Here is a 25,909-nt window from a genome sequence, read left to right on the forward strand (position 1 = left end):
TTCTTAAAATAATATCGTCAATAGGGGAATTCAAATAATGCCCAACATTTTATAGACATTGCAATTACAGAGTAACTTGGTGAGAAAGTAGCATCAAAAGTAGTACACTATAGTGTTTTTATATTTTAGCAAATCATTTTTCATTAGTAAGTTTCAAAGTGTGCAAAAATAATTAAGAACATGTATCCAACAGAAAGACAGGGTGTAAAACTGTGGCCTGATTTAATTTTTTTTGGTGCAGCGATGGAAAGGGCAAAAAAAAGCAAAGACTTTGAACAAATTCATGTGGGAGAAAAGCCATGCCCGAATATAAAAGGATAGTCCAAATCGGAAAAGCTTAAATGTGCTGATTCACTTTGCTGTAGATCTGCTACTTTTGTTCAGTCTGAGCTGTGCCCCAATCAGACTGCACAATCTGCAGCAGGCCATTGCACACATTCTGTACTGTACTTTGGGATGGTCCGACTGAGTAGTTGAGAATGCTTCACAAAATTTTGAACTTTTAGTGACATCAGAAGCAGTAAGTTGGTGATAAAGAGTGCATAATAATGAATGCAAAATTGTGAAAACTAACAGGCTGAGATAGCAATATCCTCAGTGGAGTAAAGAGAAATAGTGGGGACTGCAGTCTGCTCAAATAGCAGGTGGTGGGCAGAAGGCCATAGACTGTGTACAGAGGTAAAATTGGACGAGCAGCTGAATCCAGTGATGGCTGTGGGGATGTAGCTGTTGAGGTGTTGAGTCGAGCTGGTCCTAATGAAATGTTACCTTCTCCCAAAGGAAGGTTTTTAAACAGGTGGTCACCTGTTTTTCAGGGATCAGCAGCAATGCTCTTCATTGTGCAGTTCTGTCAAGGAGGCCAGCCGCCAACCAATTATCTACACAGCAATGCTGAATGGCTAAGATTCACCTGCTACAACTTGTTTCCAGTAGGGCATGGGAAGTGAAACTATTTCTATTAGGAGTGTACTGGCTAAGCACAGTTCAGTTGGACACAAAAACACTGTCACACACAATGACTCCATCACAGTACAGCAATGCTGCACAGTGCTCTGCACTGTGTATTGGCTTATTCTCTTTGTCGCCACAGATATTTTCAATCTGTTCCATACTTATATTATAGCTCACACTGAGAGGGCTTTCACCTTTGAGACACTATATGTGAGTATATGTGTACTGTATAATGCTGCACAATATTTCGCTCTAGCAATGACTCTGTGATTCGCGACTGTCATTTTGCAGGATGTGCAAAGTAAGGAAACATAGATAAAACATTCCATGCTACGACTTTTTTGCTGCTTGATACAAAAGGAAAACATTCATGGTTGTAATTTTACCTACAGTCTACGTAAGAAAAGCCTACTACAGTTTCAAAAGAAACTGAAAATATTTTTTACATTTCTCAACCGACGGGGCTGGCCACTAGGTGTGGGAGGATTCCCTCGTTGCTCCAGCGCTAACTGGCCTTCCCCAAGCGCATTCACATGGTGCTGCACTGCAACTGGCTCTGTGTTGGCTCGGAACCCCGCATGGACCTTGCCACTTACTGGGGTTGTGGACTTAGAAAATCTGATACGTTATCGGTATTACAACAGATTAAAAAATAAACATTTTTTCCATGTGTAGAATGACTTAATTTTTCACTTTCTATTCATGGAAGAATTTTCTGATCTTTGTTTATTGTAAACTGTGGTTTTGTTCAGGACGGATTAAAAATGGTACTGTTCTCCTTTTACAAAAATTTTGGTGAAATCGAAATGTCAGTGTGTGTGTGCGTGTGCTTGTGTGCGTGTGCGTGTGTGTGTGTGTGTGTGTGTGTGTGCGCCTCACCCCCAGCTTCTTTCAGCCAGCTGCTTCATGCCTCATTGAGGTCTGTATTGATTGGTCCAGTTTCTCTTTGTTTTCAGTCCTCTATTTTGGTCGTCTGATGCAGCTCTAAGAAACCTGCTGGCCTTTGCTAAAACGGCTACAGGAGCCTTTGGTAAAATTGCTTTAAACGGCTAGACAGAATCTGGTCAGAAAGCTTCTGAATGTCGAGAGAGCCCTTTGGTAAAATGTCTCCAGAAGGTCAGAGAGGCTGCAATGAAATAGCCTCAATCGCTCCAATAGTTTACCAGGCAAGTACATACTCTCACACATACACGGCAACTCATACTCACACATTCTTTTTTAGGGTTTTCTTTCTCATCCTATGACGCTCTCATACACACAAATGCAGTCACACACCCACGCACAACACAGGGGACTGTGTGGCAGTTGTGAGTCGCTGTTTGTCTGCAGTGTTTCAGCTCTCAGTGGTGGTTGGTAATGACTGCCCTAGGGGACTCAAACATGGCGTCGATCCCCCTGTTCATTTAACACTATTGTGTCTGTTGTAACGTGACTCAGCTTTCAGAAAAAGGACCAGATCGGTAAGACAGCGAGTGGGAGACAGACAGGGAGAGTGCGGGACTCTGACAGAAAGGATGGGGGGGGGGGGGGGGGGGGGGGTAATTTGGAATGAAAGAAGAACAGAGAAATGCAAAAAAGCTCTGATCTGTTGGACTTGGTGTGCCATCGCTACCGTGACAAACAAGATGACAGTGAGAGTGAGTTTTTTTCTGGTAAATAAACACCAGGCTAAACAGCAAATCTCATCATTCAAGATGTAAGAAGTGTGTCACCACCTCCGCTTTTCTTTCATCCCTCTTGCCGTCATTTTATCCCTTTCTCCAAACAGGACCTCCCATCTCAGATTAGCAAGGTCACACGGGAAAATGAGTCCTGAGGTTTATACCAGACAAGATATTGCGGAGTGAACCTCTCCCCACTGCTCATACACTCACTGAAATGTCAGCAGACGCACACTCATCCACACAAACATACACACTTAAACAATCATGACAGTGGTATTAGTAGCTTTCAAGGGGTTTTGTGGAGGAGAAGAAGAAAAACACTTTAGCACCTCTTGTCTATCAGAGTGGAGTGAGGGCCGACAGGCGAAAAGGCGGGAGGGCAGGCGGACCCCCGGGCTCTCAGTCTCTACTCTAACGTTGACTTAGACGCAGATTTGTTTTATTGGCTCTGAAGTCTCTCTCCTTCACTCTCCTTCACACTTGTTTTCCCCATTTGTCTCTCTCCGGCTTTCTTGCTCCCCTCTCTCCACCTCCCAATGTCTTTTATCTCCCCCTGCCCTTCTTTCTCTTTTTGCCTTTCTTTCTCCCATCCCTCAGAAGTTGTGGCTTAGCTAGAGGCTGACACAGCCATGCAGAACTTGGATGAGAAATTGCTTTTACTGTACATGCTAAACTACATACTAAATCGAATGACTGATGCTCTTGAAAGTGTTTGCTGCCGGGCAAAGCCAGCTGTAGTCTTTGGTTGTCAGATAGAATATAGTCGGTGGTTTGCTATGTGTATGAACGAAAAAGAACTTGGCAATCAAGCCTGGGTGTGTTTCCGCTTGTGCGAGAGTATTGATAAATCATTTTTAACTGACTGCAGTGCTACCTTGGCTGTAATGGTTATCGATAAGACAGTATATTCACAGTCAATCTCACCCATTGTGTCCTGCAGCCCGGCCCGGCACTGTTAGAAACACCAGATAACTGCATAAAGTGTAACAGGCATTAGACAGAAATGCACACACATGCACACACTATCTTCTACTCCTTCTCCCACCACAAGTGTGAAATCTAATCATCGCTGGAGCCCACAATCATTTCTATCTAATCTGGAGAGACACACATGCCTGACAACAATAATAGCAGCGACTGCTCGCATTATCTCTGCTTCTACCACCTCAGTCTGCTTTCAAAACCTGCCTATCTGGAAGGAATGGTGGAGAGAATATAGTGGTTCAGGCAGGGTTACCATTTATTCCAATCACAATAATGTGCCAACCGATACGTCTTGGCATTCCAGCTGTTCGTGGACAAGAGCCGTAATGGAGAGGTCGTTATCTCAGCAATGCTTGCTAACTTTATCCACACGTTTCCAGCAGCTTTGAATCTTCTGTTCTCTTATTTCTACCCATGGTAGTTTAAGTCAGACTGAAAACCCCACATCAAGCAACTCTCTCTCTTCCTAAACTGCTTAAGTCTCTCCCTACACCCTGTACCGTTCTCTTCAGCCTGCCACATCTTCCGCGCACATCTCGGCGGGGTAGCCGACAGCGAAGGTAGAGTACAGAATCCCCTCACAGCAGTGCCGTCCTATTACCTCTGGCAGTCATCTCACTGTCACACTGATCAATGATTCATATGTGCGAGGGGCCTTGGCCTGTTAGTTCGCTGCACTGCTGCTCGCCGTCGCCTCTGTGCTGCTGCTGATGCCGCCGCTCCCATTATAATGACTGGACTCACTCGGAGTATCTCTCTCTGACATGTGTTGGTTATGTGCATTTTTGCAAAAGTGCAGGAGAGCAGGGTGGACACTGAGGGAGAGATGGATAGACAGACAGGGGAAAAGAGAGTGAGAGTGAAAGTTCATGCTGAGCACATGCTGCTCTCATAACTGACTGCCTGCTGTGTCGAAGTGTGTGTCTGTGTGAGTGTGTACGTGTTCCATTTGCCCACACTAAGGATCAAAATTGTGTCAAATTAAATCCTATAAGCACTGGAGTTAAAATGGGTGTGGAACCGTTGATACCGGAGGTATTTTTTTACTACTATACATTCTCATTTTAGATTTTTATTTTATTGATGTTCAGAATGTTCAAGAACATAGAAATGCACCGGTGGCCACATAACTGCAACGTCCCCAATTTGACTTCATCTGGGGAATTGTTAGTTATACCTTCTTTGTCCTCTAGTGTCCTTTCTGTCTTATACAAGCAGCTGACTAAAAAATAGTTTAGGCCAAAAACGGGGAAAAAAAGCAAGTATATATAGGAACACCAGTTTCCTGGATAATTTAACAATAAACCCTGCTGCCTTATGTTATCATCATTTTTTATTATTTCAACTGTGATTCTAAGAAATCATGTCATTTTGGAATAACAAATGGCTCTTAATACTACCATACCCATGATCCTCAGCTGCCTTTGCTATAGGGCAAAGAGGCCAGCTAGCAACAAGAAGAAAGGTCCGACCACCATGTTTAATTATGTTTTTCTAACAATACAATTACAGCTGTAAATCAGAAATAAAACAGAAATAAACAAATTTGTTGATTTCATTCACACAATTCAAACTGCCAGTTGGCTACCCATAAGTGTAGAAAATTCACATATTCGCATAAAGAAAGTTCACATATTTTGGGAAATCTGAATATTGTCTTGTCTCAAATGTTAAAAATGTTACAGAGCTAGGTTTCATATCCAAGTCTCTTGCTGGTCCTTGAAGTTCCAAAATCACGTCGTCCCTCCAGTTAAACATTTTTGTCGCCCTCTTTGTGTAAATCACCCTTCTTCACCTTCAAAGTTTTGTTTTCTTCTGGTGTCGGACGCAAGTGATAGAAACGTCCACACCCATTCACTCACACTAACATACAGCCCAGCCTGTCTAGATAATTTCAGGTTTGCAGTGCATGTGTGAAATGGGTTTATATTTGACCTTTTATCAAACACAGATGCTCATTTGACAAAGTAATCCAAACTCACTAGCTTTTTCTGGGCATCAAGACATCTCCATGATAACTGAGCTATCTCTGTCCACCTGGAAAAAAGTTCTTATGTGGACATTGAGTTTGTGGGTGTTTTTTTTAAAATTATTATTCTGTTACTGTCAGGTAACCACAGCAAATGAATGACAGTCTTGGTCACAGAATCCTGTATTAAAAAGAACACTCCCACTTATACTGTATCCCCAAATTTAAGCTCTAGTTCTGTCCATAAGTACTCGCACTCATAAATAGGCAAGGCAAGGCAAGGCAGCTTTATTTGTATAGCACTTTTCAAATACCTAGAATTAACTTGGTCAAGTAAAGAACAACAAACATTTCATCATGAGTTTTAATATTACTTTGAGGACATCAGGCCCTCAGAAGTGCAAGAGCATCCACACAAACACTCTCCACCGTCATCCTCCCCTCATCATGTTCTGAGGTCCTTATCCCTCCTTGCTTCTGTGTGTGTGTGTGTGTGTGTGTGTGTGTGTGTGTGTGTGTGTGGCCCTAGATGCTAAGTGTTCTAGCAAAAGGTCAACAGCCATACAACAAGAGAGTGAGAGACACGGAAAGAGAGAGAGAGGGACAGAGGGGCTGATGAGAAGGGGCAGGAGAAGTAGGGTCTGAGGGGCTTTTGAGGAGGGATGGAGTGGTGAGGAGGAAAAGATAGGAAAGCTGGTGATGACTGCTGCTGCAGTCATTACTGGAGTGGCCAACACTTGGCTAAGGGAGTTGGGGGGGCACACCGGAGAACAAGAAGAGGAAGTGAAGCAATCCTGATGATGAGAGGAAGTGAGGAGAGAACGGGGCATAAGAGATTGAATTGTGGAAATGCTAAACGCATCAGTTTGGGAATAACTTGTCATCCCTCACCACTCTAACAGACTCATTTATGAAACGATGATAGGTTGTTCCACTCCAGCACATAATATAATGCAGTACAAACAGTGGTGATGCATACATTTGTAGGCGCAACACTATATTTCATGTTTAATTCTAATATAAGAGAGTTGATAATGAGCTTTAGTTTTGAAGGAATCTCTGCGGGATTGTCTCTAAATCTATCATTGTAAAGGAAAATATGATTCAGATTATCATCAACATGCGTTTCTCTCCACCTGCCTGTTTTTTTTCTCTCCCACTTGCCTGCTAAAGATAGAGTTACTTACAGCACCAGACAACTAGACGTGCTTTTGCCGGAGACCTATGAAATTGAATGTACAAGGGAGATCACTTAGGTTACTGTTCGTCATACTTTTTTCTTTCAATCATCAGAATGAGCCATCACAACTAATTTCACGGCGATGTGTTAATGAGAAAATCCCCCACACAGCGTCTCTGTTAAATGAAAATAAGAAAACTACAGTGAAAGGGGAAAAAAAAACAAAAAACAGATTGACTCGTACCCGCACTGATGTGGAGAATCTGCGTGCGTCCATGTCTGGTCTCGTCACAGGCTGACAGTTCAATTAGTCTGAACAAAATGATGCATGACATCTCTCTCGTGGCCCTAGTAATCGTCAGTGTTCTGCTTAGCAGAGCTCATATTGTGCATGAGTAGATAGCTAAACCAACAGTGGCTAGGGCTAGTCAGAAGTTGAAATATGATTTGCTGATCCCCATAGATGCCAGAGCAGAGCATGGGACCAAATTGGCTTCAACTCTCATAGCTCATCATAGATGTGCTTTGGAGAGAAAATAGATCTTTTTTATCCTGTGCTTCTTCTGCAACACAAAGTGACTGCAAATGGCTTTGAACTATCTGGAGTTTTAATTAGGTATTCCTCATCAGCTGGGAATCAAGTGTGGGTGTGAGTGAGTGAGTGAGTGAGTGTGTGTCTGTGTAGTAGTGCATACATGAAACTAGTAGGTGCATTAATGCACTTGTGTGAGCGTGCTTTGCCTGTGTGATTGTGTTGGTCACGCCGTATAATTGTGGATTTGTTTTCCTAAGCAGCCATTTTATGCGAGCGTGTGTCGAGTGCTTTTTCTGGGTGTCGGCAATCAGCAGACAGAAGACAGACAGCGAAGATGTTTGAAGTCGTTAGAAGTTCGTTACCTTGATCTGCATTCAGCAGCCATCCTCTGCCACCAGCGCATAGTAACTTTGTGATTTGAGTCTTTGCTTTTGTTTGATGCTCTGAACGTGTCAAAGGAAAAAAAAACCTGCAATTATTTATTTAATTTGCTTTGTTCTTCACATCAGCAAAGGGACATTACCTTTTTAGATTCCTTCAAGTGAAAAACTAAAGTGGTACAATCACACATGAATGGAACCTGATGATTGGTCAGAGGAAGGTGAATGTTTTACTGAACGCTTTATTGACAGCCTTGCAAGGTGCTAATTAATTTCCTTAATGGCCAGGTGTTAGTTGTTTTTTTATTTAACAACATGCTGGATTGTTGTCCTAGTAAACAGTTTTATGAGTGGGAGGGGAAATCCAGTATCCTCCCATCCTCCCATACCCTTTGTTGTTTAAAAGGCCCATATGGATTGTGAATCGGCAGCAGCTTTCAAAGCATCATTAGTCATGCATAAAAGATTGTGTTAGCGCTTTAATACCAGCCCTGGGCTCAGACTCAGAAGATCTGCCTTAATTGCCCGCCACTACCACATTCTGTGTGTGTGTGTGTGTGTGTGTGTTTGTGTGTGTGTGTGTGTGTGTGTGTGTGTGTGTGTGTGGGTGTGTGGGTGTGTGTGTGTGTGTGTGTTTGAGTGTGTGTGTGGGTGTGTGTGTGTGTGTGCTAATTGTCCAGTGCCTTGCCGGGCACTAATAAACATAAACTGAGTGAGAACTCTTAAGATGGGCATTAAAGAAGATTCAGACACACCTCCCTGCATGCCTTGAATAATGATCTTTTCTATCTGCTCTTCCTCTTCCTTTGGCTGTCACTGTGTGTGTGTGTGTGTGTGTGTGTGTAGCGGTCCACCTGTTAGGTCTGACCTGGCATCTGCGGCATGGCGAGAGCCAGCTGTATGAGAACGGCCTGAGCTCGGCGGACCATCAACAAGAGGACCGCAGCAAAACCAGACCTACCAGCTCGATCCACCTGCTCGACACACTCAACCCTGAAAACGCACACGCCGGTGACAGAGGTGAGCATACACAAATATAGTATACACTATAATAACAGATGTTCTGTACTCAACCATTGACAGGATTTGGCCGTCAGTAACAACAAAGCAAGTGTAACGCAGTAATTTGCAGTTCTGTAAATATTAAAGGAATTGGGTGAACACTGGCTTAAAGCATTTCACTTTAACTGTGCTTGGCTGCTTTTATTTTGTATTTATGTGACATTTTTAAAAGCATTAAGGCCAGCATGCAGTTGAACCAGTGGGGTGTTTTATAAAGTAAGATTAAAATAAAACCAGGCTAATTTCAAGTCAGGAAATTACGTTTCATAAAGGAGGTTACCATGGCAATGTATCCCTCTAGACTAGCTTGGTCCTGATCAGGCTAGTTTTTAGGCTTGTAGTGCATGTCACATCACATTTTGACTGCCTTTACTGCTTAATTAAAATCTGAGGTCATATATTTTCCTGTCTTAATGGCAACTCCACTGATTTTACACATCTAAGTGTGTTTACAGGTCCTGGGGAGCATGTGTTAACATTGCGAGATATGGCATTTGTGTTGACTTTATGTGGTAAACACCACAACCTTCATAATAACTGTGACTTATAAAGTTAGGTAACTTCAAATTAAACAGCACATAGCGTGGAAAGTATAATGTAACTGTATCTAGCATTATGTTATTGCCAGCAAGCTCAACATATTTGGTGGGAGAGAGAGTGCTGCTTACATAACGTTACCTAACTTCACAATTATATTGAAATATTATGGTTGTATATTTTACCTTTGTTCAATTGGTTGAGGTTGTGCGGCTTATCAAAACTTCATTAATAAACTATGAGGCAGGCTATCGTATCCTGATTGAAACCATTTCCGGTGTCAGTGCTTTCTCCAAGCTGGAGACCGAAGGGGTCCTAGCAACAAGGCTAGGATTAGTGACGCATGACTTGAATCCAAGATGTAGCCTAATGTTGGCAAGCAAAACACTGCAAGACCTTGAGCTAACAATAGATTTTTATCAGTATTGAGTTCATCTGTAGTTGTGTCTTAGCTCTTTGCTTGCTGACAACCTGCTGCCAAAAGTTCTCTTTTGCTTTGCTCTGTTTTTTTTGCTGCAATGTGCTGGTCTATGGCTGTGAACAGCAGCTGTGATGTTTTTCACTGTGAATTGATGTGATCAGTTCATGATGTCAAAGGTCTGCATTCCAAAGTCATAAAACAAACCAGACAGACAGTCTGCTGACATTAGGTACACGTGGGCTTTGTGAAACTGTCTTTTCACAATAAGCTGTGCTTTTGTGAGCCCCCTATATGAAACAGAAACACAAACACACACTGAGAAAGGTCATCTCAAATGCATACATGTCAAGACAGGTCACACACTATTCTAATTACAATAACTTTCTTAGAATATTTATCTCATTATACTTCTGTTTTTCTCTCTGTACACACTTCATTAAATTGAACTTGACACTCACACATTTTTGCCACAGGATTTAACAGAAGCACAATAATTGGAATAGAAGAAGAACTAGGATTTCCTCATGAAATGTAAATATGAGCATTTAAACATTATGACTTGACTATGTTGAGTCCGACTATAATATCCATTGGCATGAATTCCAATCAGTCTCTATTGAATTAGGACTCTGGCTTGCATACATAACAAACTCTGCACAATGAATGTTCCAATACGATAGAGAGATATCAGTCCAGAGATCAGCCTCAAACTGATTACTCATTTATTAGAAAGGCAAGGTAATTGGTTAATCATGTTCCCTCTTAGCCAGTACGTGACTGGAATAGCCTCTCCCCACTCGGCCTTCTCTCAACTAGCCAGAGGAATTACTAACACCAATTTAACCCCATGACATGGGACATTAATTGTGAGTGTTCCAGGTCATGAAGTCAGGCAGGACACAGCAACCTTCACGCTGAGACTGACTCTGATGGATATTATATTGGATGCTATTGGAGTCCATGTTCAGCACTTATACAGAGAGTGTGAGCCAAACTGCAACCCACTGCAATTTAGGCAACCTGGGACATCCCTAAAGCAACTATTCTTGATGAATCCTCACATTCTGAGGATTAACGCTCTCATCAGTAGCTAAATCCTCGGATAGAGCGCGCAGGGGTCATGGAATTTGCTTCAGAGTGTTGCGTCACAACAATCTATTGTTTCAACTTCTATTGCTTTATGTGCCTGATGGAAGCTGGGAAATCAAAATGGGCAAAGCTAAGCCGCTGGTGCAAAGGGCTCAGATTAATAAAATTGGCACGGTGGAGGTGGTCCCCAGGCAGAGGAGGGCCAGAGAGATTAGAGATTAGGCTGTAATCCAGTGTGGCAGATTATCACGCTCATCCTGCTGTACCCATCACCTCTCACACCAAGAGACCACACAATCCCCTAGATTACACAGCGAAGATGGTGTGAGAGGAGGCTCCAGGGAAGGGAAATGATAGAAACGGTAGGGGGAGGGAAGAATGAGAGTGATGGGAGGAGAGAAGAATGATTGATCGATACCAGTCTACATGAAGGATGTTTGAGATAACCGTCATGAAAGCAGCGCAAGATAAATAATTGCTGACATTAAAACATAATTTTCATGAAATAACTTATTAGTGATTTCACAGCTTCCGTTTACGCAACAAAGAAACCATGCAGCAAAATGTTTTGTTTTTTCTTATTCTGGAATAAATGACTTTATTCTTGATGCGCTGCCATGCAAACAAGTAACAGCATAACAGTGGGAGCATAAAGCTAGCTGATTGGAGGATAGTTATCAGTTTCTACTTGTTTTGATATCAACTGATGACACAGTAGGGAGAGATGAAACAAGCTCAGCAGAAGGATTGGAAGCTAGTAATCTGCTTGTATTCCTGTTCATGTATTTTTAGTGTTGTTGTTTTTATGTCAACTTCAATGCTAGAAAGATAGGCTCTCTGTTTGATTCATTGGCTTGATGCTGAAATCAGGATCCAGGGCAGCAGAATTGCAATCTACCTTTCGAAACAGGGCGGCACTAGATACTAATTGACATGTGGTGTCATCTGCATATGGCTAGTGTCTTGTCAAGCCTGTGCGTGATGTGTTTTATATTCTTCATGTTATCTCTTCTGCAATTTCAGAGATCACCAGGAGCCATTCTTAGTCTCCCACACATAAAAGCCTTTCTAATTAGTGCTACATTAATTGCCACTCACCCCATGATAATTAACCTCAGGCTTTCTCTTTTCCCTTTTCACTATTTCTATATCTGACATGCATTCATACGAGCACACGGACATGCCCACACACACACACACACACACACACACACACACATAGAAATTCCTCTGGTGCAGATGAAAGCAGAAGTGCCCAGAGAAGAAATTTTCTGTCAGTGGATTCCCTGCCTTAATGAAGTACATTGAAGTTTGAGAATAATATTTCAGTCAACGTGCAACGCTGGATTTATTAATGATATGAAATGATACAAACTGACATACAGAAGAGCGGCATATTGCCTCATTATAATGTGGAGATGATGAAATGTGGAGCCTGTGGAATGCCATCTGAGACTATGCGATGAGTGTATAAACCCTGTGTATGAAAGGAGAGTTACTGCTGAATTGTTTTCACTATCTGATGGTGTGGTTGGAAATTATGTGCAGATGGATGGAATGTGACACAGACAGAGAGGAGGGCTCTTAAAGAGCACATCAATATTCTAGCCTGCGTGTAGAGAGAGTGGAGGGGGGAGAGAGGCTGAGCTGTGTATGTGTACAAGTGTAAGAGTGCATATTGTATGCATGTATGTGGGAAAAGCGGATGTGACCGTGCAAGAGATGAGTGCGTGTGTGCGCATGTGGGTACATGCTCGTGCATGTGTGCAAATGCTGATGGACTGGTCCCTGTAACACCAGTCTCATTGATTTTCTCACGCTGGGATACAGTCTTGGGATGTAACACAGACACACACGTACACACAGACACACACAGGCAGAAAAGGTATAGATCATTTAGTGAGCCCCCTGCTTGAATGCCTCAAGTTGAGAAAGCCTAACAGCAGCAACATTTCTGCCTGTTACTCAGCCTGCATTCAAAACATGTCATCCAAATATAGCTGAAGAAATGAAACACAATATCAAGATGCAGTGTTTACTATTTACAGTGTAGATGACACATTTTATGGTGAGCAGTGGGCTTCATGGTGCTCACTCTTGACATTTGAGTGTAGTACATAAGATTGATGTCTTTGACTCTGACATCAAGGGCAAAAAAAATGAAAAACAAAGTCAATTTTTATCTTCATACTTCATACTGATACTCTCTAAAATATTGTACTTTTTTATGATCCACTACTGGCAACAGTAGTTGCTAGTGAAGTAACATAATGCTAGATCAAGGTAGGTTAAAGCCAGGTGGTTTCACTGCTGTTTGGGTGTGAATTAGAGTGGTTCACTGTCTAACAGAGGTGTCATTAACACCTTTTATCTTTAGAGAGAGCTATTTTGTTTTTCTTGTAAAGGCTGGATACTTTTCAAAATCCTTAAAGGTATAAATTGTAGTATAATCCTTAAAAAACAATGTACTCTATACTGTACATTGTATAAAGTAATACAATCCAATTTATATGGTAGCTACAAATACATTTGGAAAGAAAGAAAAAAGGTCCTACAGGAAACTGTTCACAACAGGTCTGTGGATTATCTTGAGTAACCGGGTCATGATTTCTGGAAAGAGACATTGCTGTTGACTTTCAAATGTATGTTTTCGCGCTTTGAGCATCACAAGCTGTGTTGTTCCATTATATTCAAGAGAAGACATATATCTCTACAACACCCTGCAATGCACACCACAACAGTCTAGACTTGATGAATAGAATGACAGGTAAGAAAACATGTATTTATGATTGGGGGATGAACTTTCTCATTAGAAGTTAGAGAAGAGAAGTATCGGCTGTTAGAGACTAAAAAACAATTGCCATTTTGAATAAAAAATGAGTAGCATGGATGTCTAGTGAACTCTGGTTTGCTCCTTCCAGGCCTCTACCCTGACTAGATTAGTACAAGCTTTGTAGAGGGCAATAAAAAAACACAACACTTCACATATTACAGGTGTAAAATGTAAGTGCACTCAGAGTGTCATGGAGGGAATGAGTTTGTGAACAGGCAGACTTGTCTGTCACAGACATAGCCCCAGGCCTGATGGTAGAAGGTGAGGATGAGAGAGTAATGGAAGGCCCTAAGGCCAAGAGCATTATCTTCTCCTGACTCTGACTGACACTCATTAGGCTGCACATTGGAGAGAGGAGGCTGAAAGCTTATTAAACCAACTGCTGAAAAGGCCCTTAATTGAATCCAAGTAATTATAGAGACCTTGCCCATTGTGATATTTTTATTCATCCTGCGGCAAACTCAATCTCTCTTGCATTTGGAACACTATTAATGTTGTCTGCAATGTGTGTGAAATTCACACACAAGCCTATGCCTTAATATCGAGTTTCACTTGCACCCACACCCAGTTTCAGTCCCTCCAGACACGTCCCGTCACCAACACCCCGGCTGCACTTTGAGTCTGTTCTTGCTTCATTAGAATCTGAGGGATAATAACATTAATTGCAAAGACAGTTTAGTTCCTTTGAAAATAGATTACAGGTGTAATTGTTTTACCTGAATAACCCGTAGGCAAGAGAAATTAATTAGACCTTGTGTCCCAAGTCCTAATGTAGCTCATCTCTTTTGCTGGCCAGGCCTAATGCACGCACACGCACACGCACACGCACACGCACACGCACATGACACAGACACACACACACACACACACACACACACACACACACACACAAACACACACACACTAGACACACAAACACACACACACTAGACACACAAAACATTCAGCAACAGACAAGCGAAAAAACTCCAAAAATCTACCACTATAAGAATGGTGACAATATAAAAATGTCAGCTCGTTATTAGAAATGAAAGGAGTAAAGACATTATAATCCAGATGTCCTGTGGCTTTCAAGGGCTCATTTAGGGGAAAATGTTGCATATATGCGCAATATGTGTTGCATATTATTTGTGAGGAGTGGCTTTGAGAGCATGAGCTGTGCTAGTGCACACCGTGCTGGACTACCACTATAATTGGCTGAGGCAGCATCATTATTATACTGAACAGTATGTTGGTTCTCAGCAGACCTGCCCACTAACCCGCTATCATTTCCATCAAGGGCAAGTTGTGCTTGATGGAAGACATGAATAACACTTTCATCGCCCCTTTAAACAAGCTCAACCTTTTTTGAAATAAACCGTAATACATTTTTGCTTACAACTAGCTTCTGCTGCCAACCAATGATGAAAAGCACAAGAAGAGATTCATGCAATGCCGTTTATTTCTTTTTATTATTAGTAACCGATAGCAAGTGTGAATTTCAAGCTGCTTTTTTGCTTATTAAAGCCACAAGATAGCAAGGTGTGAAGGAATTTTACCTCCCCGCTCGCATATTGGCTAGTTTAAGCTTGCATCTCTTTTGGCTGCCAAATAGGAATACACTGAGATTTTCTGTTTTGAAAGATATTTTCAAAGAACGGTTTCAGGTTCTGTGCTGAGATACACGGTGCTACGGTGCTAGTGGAACGCATTGATTGACAGCAGTAATCTGAGCAGCTGGGGAGGCCTGGAGGAGCCCTAGTCACCATGTGATCCGTCTGGTTTCTGCGGGACTCCCAAAATGCCTCGATCCTTCCCCCTTTTTACTGAAACAGTATTCTCTACTGCTGAGACAGAAGGAGTGAGAGATGCAAGGCGGGATTTTCTTCTTTCTTGCATCAGCAGCTGTAACTTGACACCGCCACCTTCTCTTTGGACATGATCCTCTCATCTCTTCTCTTCGCCCTCCTCTTCCCTCCTACAACTCCCCAACCAACTGTCTCCCACACCCCACCACTCACCCTCGTAGCTGACCTGAGCACCGCTTTCTGTCCCTGTGTTGCATCAGACTGGGTAGGGCGCTATAGAGTAATTAGCATCAGAAGGGCCTGCTCCTCTGCCTGCCAGCCTGCCAGTCAGCCAGCTCGCCTGCACGTCTGTCTGCAAGCCAGTGTTCTGCCAACTGTCATGCCCTATTCATCTATTGTTGAATAAAAGGCTGCTTTCCTCAGGACATCCATCCTTCTGCTGGCCTTTATTTTTTTTTGCGGTGAGGCACAGGAGTCAGGATTAGCATTAAAAGGCATAGACTTGCTGAGGTAGACTCGACAGGAATGCATGAATGCATACCTTAGTTCTGCCACGCTGCTTTTATTCTTTTTGGTAGAGATTTTAGTACAGGGGCAATTTATACTCCACACAGGATACCTGTCTCTTGTTTCTCTTTCATTTCAAACATTTTTTATTTTTATTTTTGTTCTGATCTCCCTTGCATGTCTGTCACCCTCTGTCCTTTTTCCTCCTCCGCTATCATTGCTCAGTTCAGTTCAGTCTGCTTCAGTCAATTAACAAATTAATCAATTTATTTATTCATTCATTCCCATAGTACAAAGATGAAGATAAAGGAGAAAAAAGATCTAAAGAAAAATCCTGCTTTGGCATGTATTGCATGATATTAGTTTATGAGAGTAGGAACAAGACTATGCCAGCAGTGTTTTGAGTTAAATGTAAGCATCAGTGTGCAATAAAATACAAAGTACAGCTGAGAGATCACCACACAGCTATTGTAATTTCATTACAGGGGGAATGTTTGTGACAGTACATCACATGCAAAAGCAGTGCGAACATAAATTACATAAGTACCATAACAAAAAACATACAATACGCTACACAACTCCACATAGAATTACTACAAGGCCCGCTTTTGTGTATTTATTAACTGCACAGCTTTGGGGGGGTAAGTCCTGCCTCCTAGTGACCTATACCTTCTGCTGGAGCAGTGATGCTGAAAAAGATGGTAAGCCGGTTGCAGAGGGTCATCCCTGATTTTGATTGCTTGTGACATTATGTGTATATGTAGTCCAGTGTGGGGAGTTTGCAGCCTATGATCTTGATGCTCTAATGATTATTCTGTTTATTTTCTTTGTTGTATGCTTAGGTGTGTTTTCATACCAGACAGTAAGGATTGATAGTGGCAGTGTGCCCTGGAATATAGCAGGTGTAAAATTGTTGTCTGTGTTTTTGGAGTTTTCTCAGGAAGTAAAGTCGGTTTTGGACTCTTTTGCATCTGGTTATTGCTGATATATGTGCTCAGGAACCTGAAAGCGTTGGTTATTGTAATTGGTTGGTTGATGAGGTTAGATGAGGTTAGGTGCTTTAAGTGATTGTTTTGTTCTGAAGTCGATGGTCCTTTCAGCAGTGGCGGCTGGTGTATTTCAGGTTGCGCTTGTTAGAAATAAAGCAGAAAAAATATAACCTGTCCTGGCAATTTAATGTACACAGACACAGTTCATATTTTCCCTATTTTTGTCCTATCGTTAACCTCAAAAATATAGTTTTAAGATAACAATTGTCACATGTTGCCAAATTGAACATAACTAAACATACTTTCTCTTTTAGATGTTTCCATATTTAATTTTGCAAATAATTTTCTCCCTTATTTATATATATATATATATATATATATATATATATATATATATATATATATATACATTATTCAGAAAGGCTTTTTAGATCATTTGCTCCAGTATATAACCAGGCTTGATCTGTTATTTTGATTTTGAAAACCAGAAAAGTACAGCAGGATAGTTCCTGGGCATCGAATCAGACAATTAGCTATGAAGTTTTTACAAACCTCTAATTTAACATTCGCTTGTAATCTTTCCTCGCTCACTAGTTGTCATGACAACTGCAACATCACGCTGATCCGGTCCAAGTTGTTTAACAAGTTTGAAAATAATTAATAAATAAAATCAATAAAAAAATTATTAACTTCAATGCAGAGCAGGAGGACATTTAAATAGGCTTTTTTCTTTTAGCACCAGGTAATTTGATCAAGTTGACTGAATTCTTTACTGCCAGCTTGTAGTCATCTTCATAGTCTTTGTCCTACAATTGTGAGGTTATCTACATACTTCAGAATCCTTAATTTCATCTGATCTCATTGTTAGGGGGTTAGAGAGGCTGTGGCATCCCTGTGCTATTGGTGAGGGGTTGGGGAGTGATGTTGAATGTCATGTGTCATTTGTGTAGGCATTTGGTCATTAATCAAAGTATTTAAAGGTGTAATATATAACATTTTCTTATATTTTAATGTCTAAAAACGACTAAACCTATGTTATATATTTTCTTTAGTTGTGTACTAACATTATCCCAATTGTTTCCAACAATATGCAAACCCATTTTATTCAAGCGTGTCAGTTCTTTTGTTGCCTGTCATATAACCTTTAACCTCTCTCTGCTCTAACCAAGGCATAACTCGCACACAGGAGAATTGAGCCTTCAGGGCCTCTGTCAGAAAGCCAAACAGGAAACACCACCAATACATATGTTACAGTGTAATTGCAAAGCACAATGTCACACAATTATTGTCAGTAAAAATAATAAATAACTTCTTTTGGATTTTTTTAATCCTGTTCACTACGATAAGCTTAATGCTAATGCTTGGTAGCTAAACCATAGGCCTACAGCAATGTTACAACAGCGATTAACGCTCGCATACATTTATTTTTAGGTTGAGGGTTTTGTCCACACAAATCAGCTCTAGACTTTGCTGTGGCACAAACCGATCTGCTGAGGGTCACAGGGGCAGCACCAGCTGTTCTAACATAGAGTTTGGGTAGACGATCCAGGATGAGATCTCCAAAGCTGCAGCTTCTGCCTCGCTGTATCTGAGGTGCTACCCATGGCTAAATAAAGCTCTCTGGTCGGTCTCCAGAGCTGCCATCTGCCTGACTTTATATACAGTCAGTAGACCCATTCCCCTGGTGCTGAAAATATCCTCGAGGAGATACTGACATGAAATATTGTGCTATTGTGGTTATAGCTGGCTAATGTTAGCTTGTTAGCTGACGTGGAAGAAATGCTAGTTAGCTAATGTTACAAAATACTTTCCTGAGTGGATAACGTCAAATTACGTCATCCAGACTTTATGAACCTAGTAACACCAGATCCTAGCTGCTAGGATGGTAGCCGGCTGATGGCTAACGTTAACACGCTTGCTTGCTAACTCGTCAGCTACTGTGACAGAAATATATTATTATGATTTTGTGTAACTCAAAATACAGGATAGGTCACCCTTGTGTTCTGATATGTTGCTGCAAACCTCCTGCCAGCTGGGCTGTTTGAGTTATCTGTATTTAAACTCTAAACAACCTGACTTTACTGACTGGAGCGGGTTGTGCAGGCATCTGACAATACTTGACTACAAAACTTGACAGTAAAGACTAGCCTGCACTCCCATGATCCCATGCTACACAACACCATCAAAAGTCAAATTTAAGCTCTGACCCGGTGACCGCACTAGATGAAAAGTAGAGGTTTCCTCAAAGTTATTACAATATATCCTAAGGTGGAAGACATTTCACTCAAAACCAAAAATGACAACCTTTTTGTTGCGCTAGATAAAAAGTCAGCTAGATCACCAAAGTAATTAGGATTCATCCTCTGGGCCCCAGAAATGTGAATGTCAATTCATTTGCATCCATCAAATAATTGAATTTTCAGTCTTACCTTAAGTGGTGGACTGAGTGACTGACAGAACAATGGACCTGGAACATGGAAAAGCATCAGTGGAAACAGGAGCCAGTCACAGGCCTGCACTTTTTACCTCCCTATCTGTGTGACAGTACATGTGATATATGCCGGCAAGTCTGCAGGTGGGCATGGTGTCGCCATAATGGAGTGGTAAAGCTGCAGGCATTATGGATCGAGAGTGAGCAGCCTCATCCATGAATCTGCCCCTAACTGTTCTTCTGCCTTTGTGGCCGTAACGATCGGCTGGCTCCCCTCTGTCACCATATTTTCTCCATCTTAGTTTAGAAGCAGAGATATATCTCTCCATAAAGGCCGACACAAAGAGGGCTGGAGAGCCTCGTCCGCTCTCCACACAAAAGACTCAGACCTGGTGGTTGATAAAGGCTTATGGAGAGGAGAGGAGCTGATGGCCAGGGAACTGTTGGAAAGACCTATTCTCTTCACACACAAAGACATGTTCTCACTCAAGACACTATCTGTGTGCCGTGGCATTGTTTGTGAATGCGTGAGTGCCCTTGCCCTCCGCGCTTTCCCTCGTCCACCTCACTGTCTGTCTCACATGCACACACACACACACACACACACACACACACACACACACACACACTCTTTCTTTCTTGTTAGGCGATGCTAATATAACACATAACAAAGCCCCAGTAGACAGCTACCAGACAAAACACTTCCTTTCTAAAGCAGTTCATCTTCATGCAGTGCCTTTCCAAAGGATTGCAAAAGAAAGGTCTCTTGAAAAGCAGGATTTTCACCAGCGCTCAGTCATTCCTGATGTCTATTCAGTCTCACTTCATTAGCAGGGCGGATGATCACAGTGATGTTTGAAGACATCACGTTGGTTATTAATTGCTCCCTCTGATACTGAAAAGAACTCCCTGTCTACCTCGACAAATGTGCAGTATGTGACTTAACAGTATTCCCTGTCTGGTTTTTACCTGCAGAGAAATGGGTGCGAGGCCGGGCCATCGACCGTGGCGAGGTCGACATTGGAACCCAGCAGAGCCAGGCAATCCCACCAGGACTTTTTTGGAGGTTTCATATGACCGTGCACCATCCGACCTACATCAAGTTTAACCTGTCCCTCTCACACAACGCACTGCTGGGGATCTACGGACGCAGGAACATACCTCCTACACACACTCAGGTAAAGGAGGATCCCGTCGTTGGGCTTGTTTGCTGAAGTACTGTGACAGACCATATCCACATTAATGCACCATTTTCCCTCTGGCTTTCATCCGCACCAGGGCTGTTTTTGAGTGAGCTGACTCCACAATAATGTGATAACTGAAAATTCTGGTCTCACATTAATTGCTTCTTTAAAGACAATTATAAACATAGTGTTGTATTTGTTATATTAATTGTATTCTGTAGAGAAAAATATTATCTTGCAAAGAATTATTACATAAATATTATTTAATTTGAGCAACAAACAAGAATTATTTTTTCAATAAATGTTTTTTTTTTTAATAATAAAACTGTGTGTTCGTTGTTGTCCACACACAGTGTCAACATTTCTGCTCTGAGCGCTCTCAACTTTGCCTGAGTTTCTAGTCAAAAGTTAGCTTTTTACTAGTACTAAGCACTAATAAAACAGTGCGTAGTACGATTTATTCAGGAAAAGTGGAAACTCAACATTGCATAAATATTTAGAATAATATCCTTGGCATAAATAAACAGTTAACATAGAGTGCTTTTTCTCCCATGTTTTCAAAAACACAGAAACAAAAATGATCCATAAACTAATGACAGTCAACATGTTTGGCATTGGGTTGAAGCTTAGGCTGAAGAGCTCCGGTGGGAGGTGAATTTTTACACAGCTGTGCTCTTGTCCTTGTTTCCACTTGGTCATTTCTTAAGCCGAGATCAGACCAAATATTCGCAACACAACTGTTTTCGAACGTTGCAGGTGAAAGTTGCAACGGTGAGAACCGACCCGTCTCTGTGAATCTCTCTGTCGAACTTAATAATAATAATAATAATAAATAAAACGGTATTTTCTCTGTTTCATCTCTATATAAATGCAGCTGTAGCGAGTATCTCACTGTCTCTTTCCTCATTTATATTTTATAATGCTACAAATTACATCCAGCTAAAAAAAAAAAAGCCTTAATAGTCAGAGGTCAGAACGGAAGTACAGAGAGCCATTGCTATGGAGATGATGCAAAATTAAATTGCGATTGATTGCGCATTTACGCTTCAAAAATCATAGAAGTGGTGTTCATTTGTGATGATTGTCTTCATGTAGGTAAACATGTAAGTATCATATCATCCCCAGCGGTTATTTATATATAATGCAAAAGTCAATCCCTTGCTTGCTGATTTAGAACACTTAGTTTGGTTCAAAGATTCATAATTGCTCGCTTTATAGCACAATTAAAGTGCACAACGGTACATACATCAGTAAGTGAACACATCGGCATTCATACGACATGACTTTCAGTGATTCTGACTGTCTTCAGTTCAGTATGTTGCTGCTTCAAACTGTTATGTTCGGTCAGTACAAAAACTGGCCTACACAAGCAATGTTTATATGATTGCTGTAGCTCAGCTGCTCCTGGCAGCAGAGTTATAACAGTATGATTGTTTGTGTGGTTCTCATGCTTCTTTTGTCGGCTTTTAACCAGGAAGTAACTGGATGTGTAACGGCTGAGCTGAAAGTGGTGCTCTAAGACTAAAAGCTGGTGATACAGTTAGAAGATTTGGTGCTAAAGATGTGTTCTTACATGTAACGACACCTCTAGATACTAAGGAAGTGGGAATGTAGAGAGAGAATGGCATATAGGCACATCTCATGCACACTTCAAGGGAGGTACTTAGCCGACAAATCTGATTCTATAGACATATGCCTGTCAAATAGGTAAGGGGTTGTAGCAGTAAGAGTCAATAAAAATAACTTGCCGTCATTCTAACCTTGTCTTTTATCACTCATTTTAAATGCCAGGAAAGGCAAACACACAAGATTAAAACTGTATTTTACTTGTTTTTATGCTTGTATTTATGCAAATTTTGAGAGCACAAAATAATGACTTGATCAATGTCTGAGTGAAGAAGAGCAACAATTGCTGTATGCTTGTTTAACAGGTTTAGCATTTATGAGCCATGGACAAATTACTATTTTTTACTTCTGGTCTGAAGACAAACACAGAAAATATGTAAACAAGAACAATTAGATTGCGAGTTTGGCAGAGAGAGAGAGAGAGCGAGAGAGAGAGAGCAAGAGAGAGAGCGAGAGAGAGAGAGAGAGAGAGAGAGAGAGCAAGAGAGAGAGCGAGAGAGAGAGAGAGGGAGATTTTGTTTTTAATATTTGTTACTGTGCTGTTTGTCAGAACTGAAACCAGAAAACACTGCACATGCACTGGCTTGTTTACCTGCGTGTGCACAACCATCTGCTTTAGAGTTAATGGCAAAGCAAATTGACTCATGTTTTTTTTTTTTTTTTTCACAAACAAACATGCAAATTGATTCAACCTGAACAAAATACAAAAAGGAAGGCAAAGTAAACCAGAATATTTGAGCTGGGTGGAATTATTTTGTATAACAGTTTGAGGGTGGACTAATGGCTAAATGATGGCTAAAATTGATTTACGTATCAGATAAAACAAAAGCCACTGTTATTAAGCTTTTATGATTTTATCATATCATTTTGTCATATAAATGCATACAATCTTGAAAAAAAAATGGCAATTCAATAGCCTTGCACCTTAAACTGTGCCTCTCTTTAAGGTCACTCTTTTAACCACGGGGAACACGTGGTTAATGTTGTGAATTCAAACAAAACTACATGGTTAGGTGTGCTAACATATCCACCTGGTTAGGGTTAGGAAAGGATTGTTGGTGTGGTTAGAATAGGTGAGTTTGTAACGTACAGAACTAAAGTGTCAGACGGGACACAAACAGTGGTCTCCTGGTCTTGTGTTTGTTTGACCCATCCACCACCCTGACCTCCTCATATGTGTACTTTGTTGCTCTTACTTCTAGAGAAACTTGCTCCGAGCATTTAATATTGCCGGCGACAGTTTGACAGCCCAAAGCCTGGTGTGTTTCATACATATGATCAAGGGTGCCTTTTGTGTCTGTATCAAACACAGAGGGATGAGACAGAACGGTGGTACGGCCTGGGAATGAGAACTAGCTGTGTGGACAGAGATCTCCACAAGAACCACACAAAAAGTGTGGACACATGTCATTTCAAGAAAACAGCTGTTTCTGAATTAGTCAGCTTAGTAGTGTAGATAAAATGTGTCCCAGGCACGTTTCCATAAACCATATACACACTCGCACATGTACATCGTGTAGAACAGAGTTGTGTCACGCAAGAAGCACATATACAGACACAATACAACACACACACGAGTCATCTGCTTTCTAACATGAGTGCGGCCCTGGTTCTCGCCTGCATGAAGAGGTCTAATTAGCTGTTTTTGCCACACAACCCTCAGGGGGAATAAGACTCAGCGAGTGCTTGCTAGTTCAAGGAGGTTTTAGGATGGAGAGGAGAGGGGAGGTAGAAACGATGGTCATGGGGAAAGTTAAAGACCGTGAGTCAGAGGAAAAGAAAGGTTTTGACAAATTAAATAATAGTGTGTTCCATTTGAAAGCCTGGGTAGTAAAGTCTGCCCATGCCATTAGCAGTACGTTGAGCTGTTAAAACCAACTGCTGTGGAACATGTCTGGTCGAGGACTGAGCTGCCATGGATGATGATTTCCCTTACCACTTTTTTGGATTCCTGTTTCACAATTGGCATCTGAAATCCACATCTAATGCTATTCCCCCAGCTTCTCGTATGCGGGCGGTTTTCCAAAAGCAATTCAATTGACAGTTTCACAATTTCCACCCAACTGCTGCCACACACCACTGCACAAGGTTTGGCTTTGCAAATTTCCGTTGCATTTATTCAGGTTTGGGGAATTTTTCATCTCGCTCATTCCAATTGGATGTTGTCTGATTGTGCATTTTGTGTCCAGTTCGACTTTGTGAAACTGCTGGACGGGAAGGCACTGCCTAGGTCCTTGACTGATCCCATCTTGACTGCCAAGGCTCCCAAAGGCCTGCTGCTGAGTGGCCTCCAAGAAACAGGCTTCATTGAGTACATGGACCCAGGCACCTGGCACCTCGCTCTCTACAACGACGGACGCAACCTGGAGCAAGTGTTACTCCACAGCACTCCCATAGGTGAGGAGCATAATTACTTTGTTCTTCCACACATGTAGCCTTAGCATGAATATTTGGTTAAAGTTTGTATCTCAGGGTTGCTTGGCCCTTGTCCTTTCTCCACTTACATCTGTTGATGTGCGAAAACATAAGGACATGTCCAAGAGTAGTTTGACACTCATTGACATTTTAAAGGAACTTTTCTTATTATAAGAGTGAGCTTGGCACGGCTAGAGACAGCGGTTAGGAAGGGGAGGACAGCTCCTGTGCTAATGACAGGGCTTGCTAACTGCAGCTCATTGCTATGACACACACGGATGGCAGTGTAAATTGAAGGATGTGAATAATGCAAGAGTACGTGGCTGAATATAGACAAGTGGATAATTACCAGGGCAGTTTCTTCACTCCCACTTTGTCCAGGAGGCCTTAAGAGAATACAGTGTTGAAATAAACAAAAAAAAGTGTTGTGAAATGTAGTGGCAGCACTAACACAGTTGGGGCAAATTATTTGTAGCAGACAGGTGATATGACAATTACAAAGCAGGTGATGTGTGATGATGAACTGATATGAGAACTCTATTTCAGATTTTTTTTTCCTGCTGATTTTTAACCAGCCATGTATTGTTTAGTTTTTATGATCAGTATCACTGCACCAAGCTTTCACCGTGCTTATAAGCTAAATATGTGTATCACCAACCTCTTAGTAGCCCAAGTTGTAAACCAATCTGTAAACGGCTCGATAGGGCCAAAACATTTTACTGTAGACATCTTTCACCGTCATATTGACAGTCTTTTATATAATGACTGACAGCATGTGACAGCTAAACACAGATTTTATTTCAGAGCTGTCAAACATTTGTTGACAAGTGTGCTGTTTAGAAAAAGTCTGGAATATACCAGACCTATTTATAGCGTTTACAAAGAGTTAATGTTCTTCCTCCGCTTTAATAATCAAAACAAATATAGGCACAACAGATGGGCTCAGAATAAAAGCCTTTAGTCCACTTAGGATTTCCAAATAATTATTCAAGTGATTTGGCTTGAAAGAGGGAAAATAATATTAACGGATTGATGTCAAAGTTCATTTTACTGCCCATTCACACCTCTAACGAGGACTACAAACAGACACGGTATTGTTTTGCAGGCAGAAAATCAAAACCATTGAGCTGCAATACAATAAATTCTAATAAGAGACACAGTATGCTGTAGCCAGGAGTGGAGCTTTGTGGGGAGACGAGGGAGAAATGAGATGATCTCTGTCGGGAAATTGAGCTTTTCTGCAGCAAATAGTAACTGGATACAACAAAGAGGCAAACAGTATAAATAAGAGAATATCAGTCTAGAAAAATGAAATAGAAAATAGAATATAATTAATAGAGTGCGCGATTATGACAAGAAGGAAAA

General features: G+C 41.4%; 1 protein-coding gene across 1 annotated transcript in view; it reads left to right on the plus strand.

Annotated features, from left to right (window-relative positions):
* tenm1 (teneurin transmembrane protein 1) overlaps positions 1-25,909 on the plus strand; it is a gene marked incomplete at both ends in the record, with an annotated part of 163,404 nt that overhangs the window by 57,098 nt on the left and 80,397 nt on the right. Inside the window, 3 exons of the mRNA XM_083914792.1 lie at positions 8,510-8,683; positions 20,295-20,497; positions 24,319-24,526. Coding sequence (XP_083770918.1) covers positions 8,510-8,683; positions 20,295-20,497; positions 24,319-24,526 — 585 coding nt within the window. The remainder of the gene's footprint in view (positions 1-8,509; positions 8,684-20,294; positions 20,498-24,318; positions 24,527-25,909) is intronic.

Source organism: Echiichthys vipera (genome assembly GCF_963691815.1).
Source record: "Echiichthys vipera genome assembly, chromosome: 6".
Taxonomy (NCBI): domain Eukaryota; kingdom Metazoa; phylum Chordata; class Actinopteri; order Perciformes; family Trachinidae; genus Echiichthys; species Echiichthys vipera.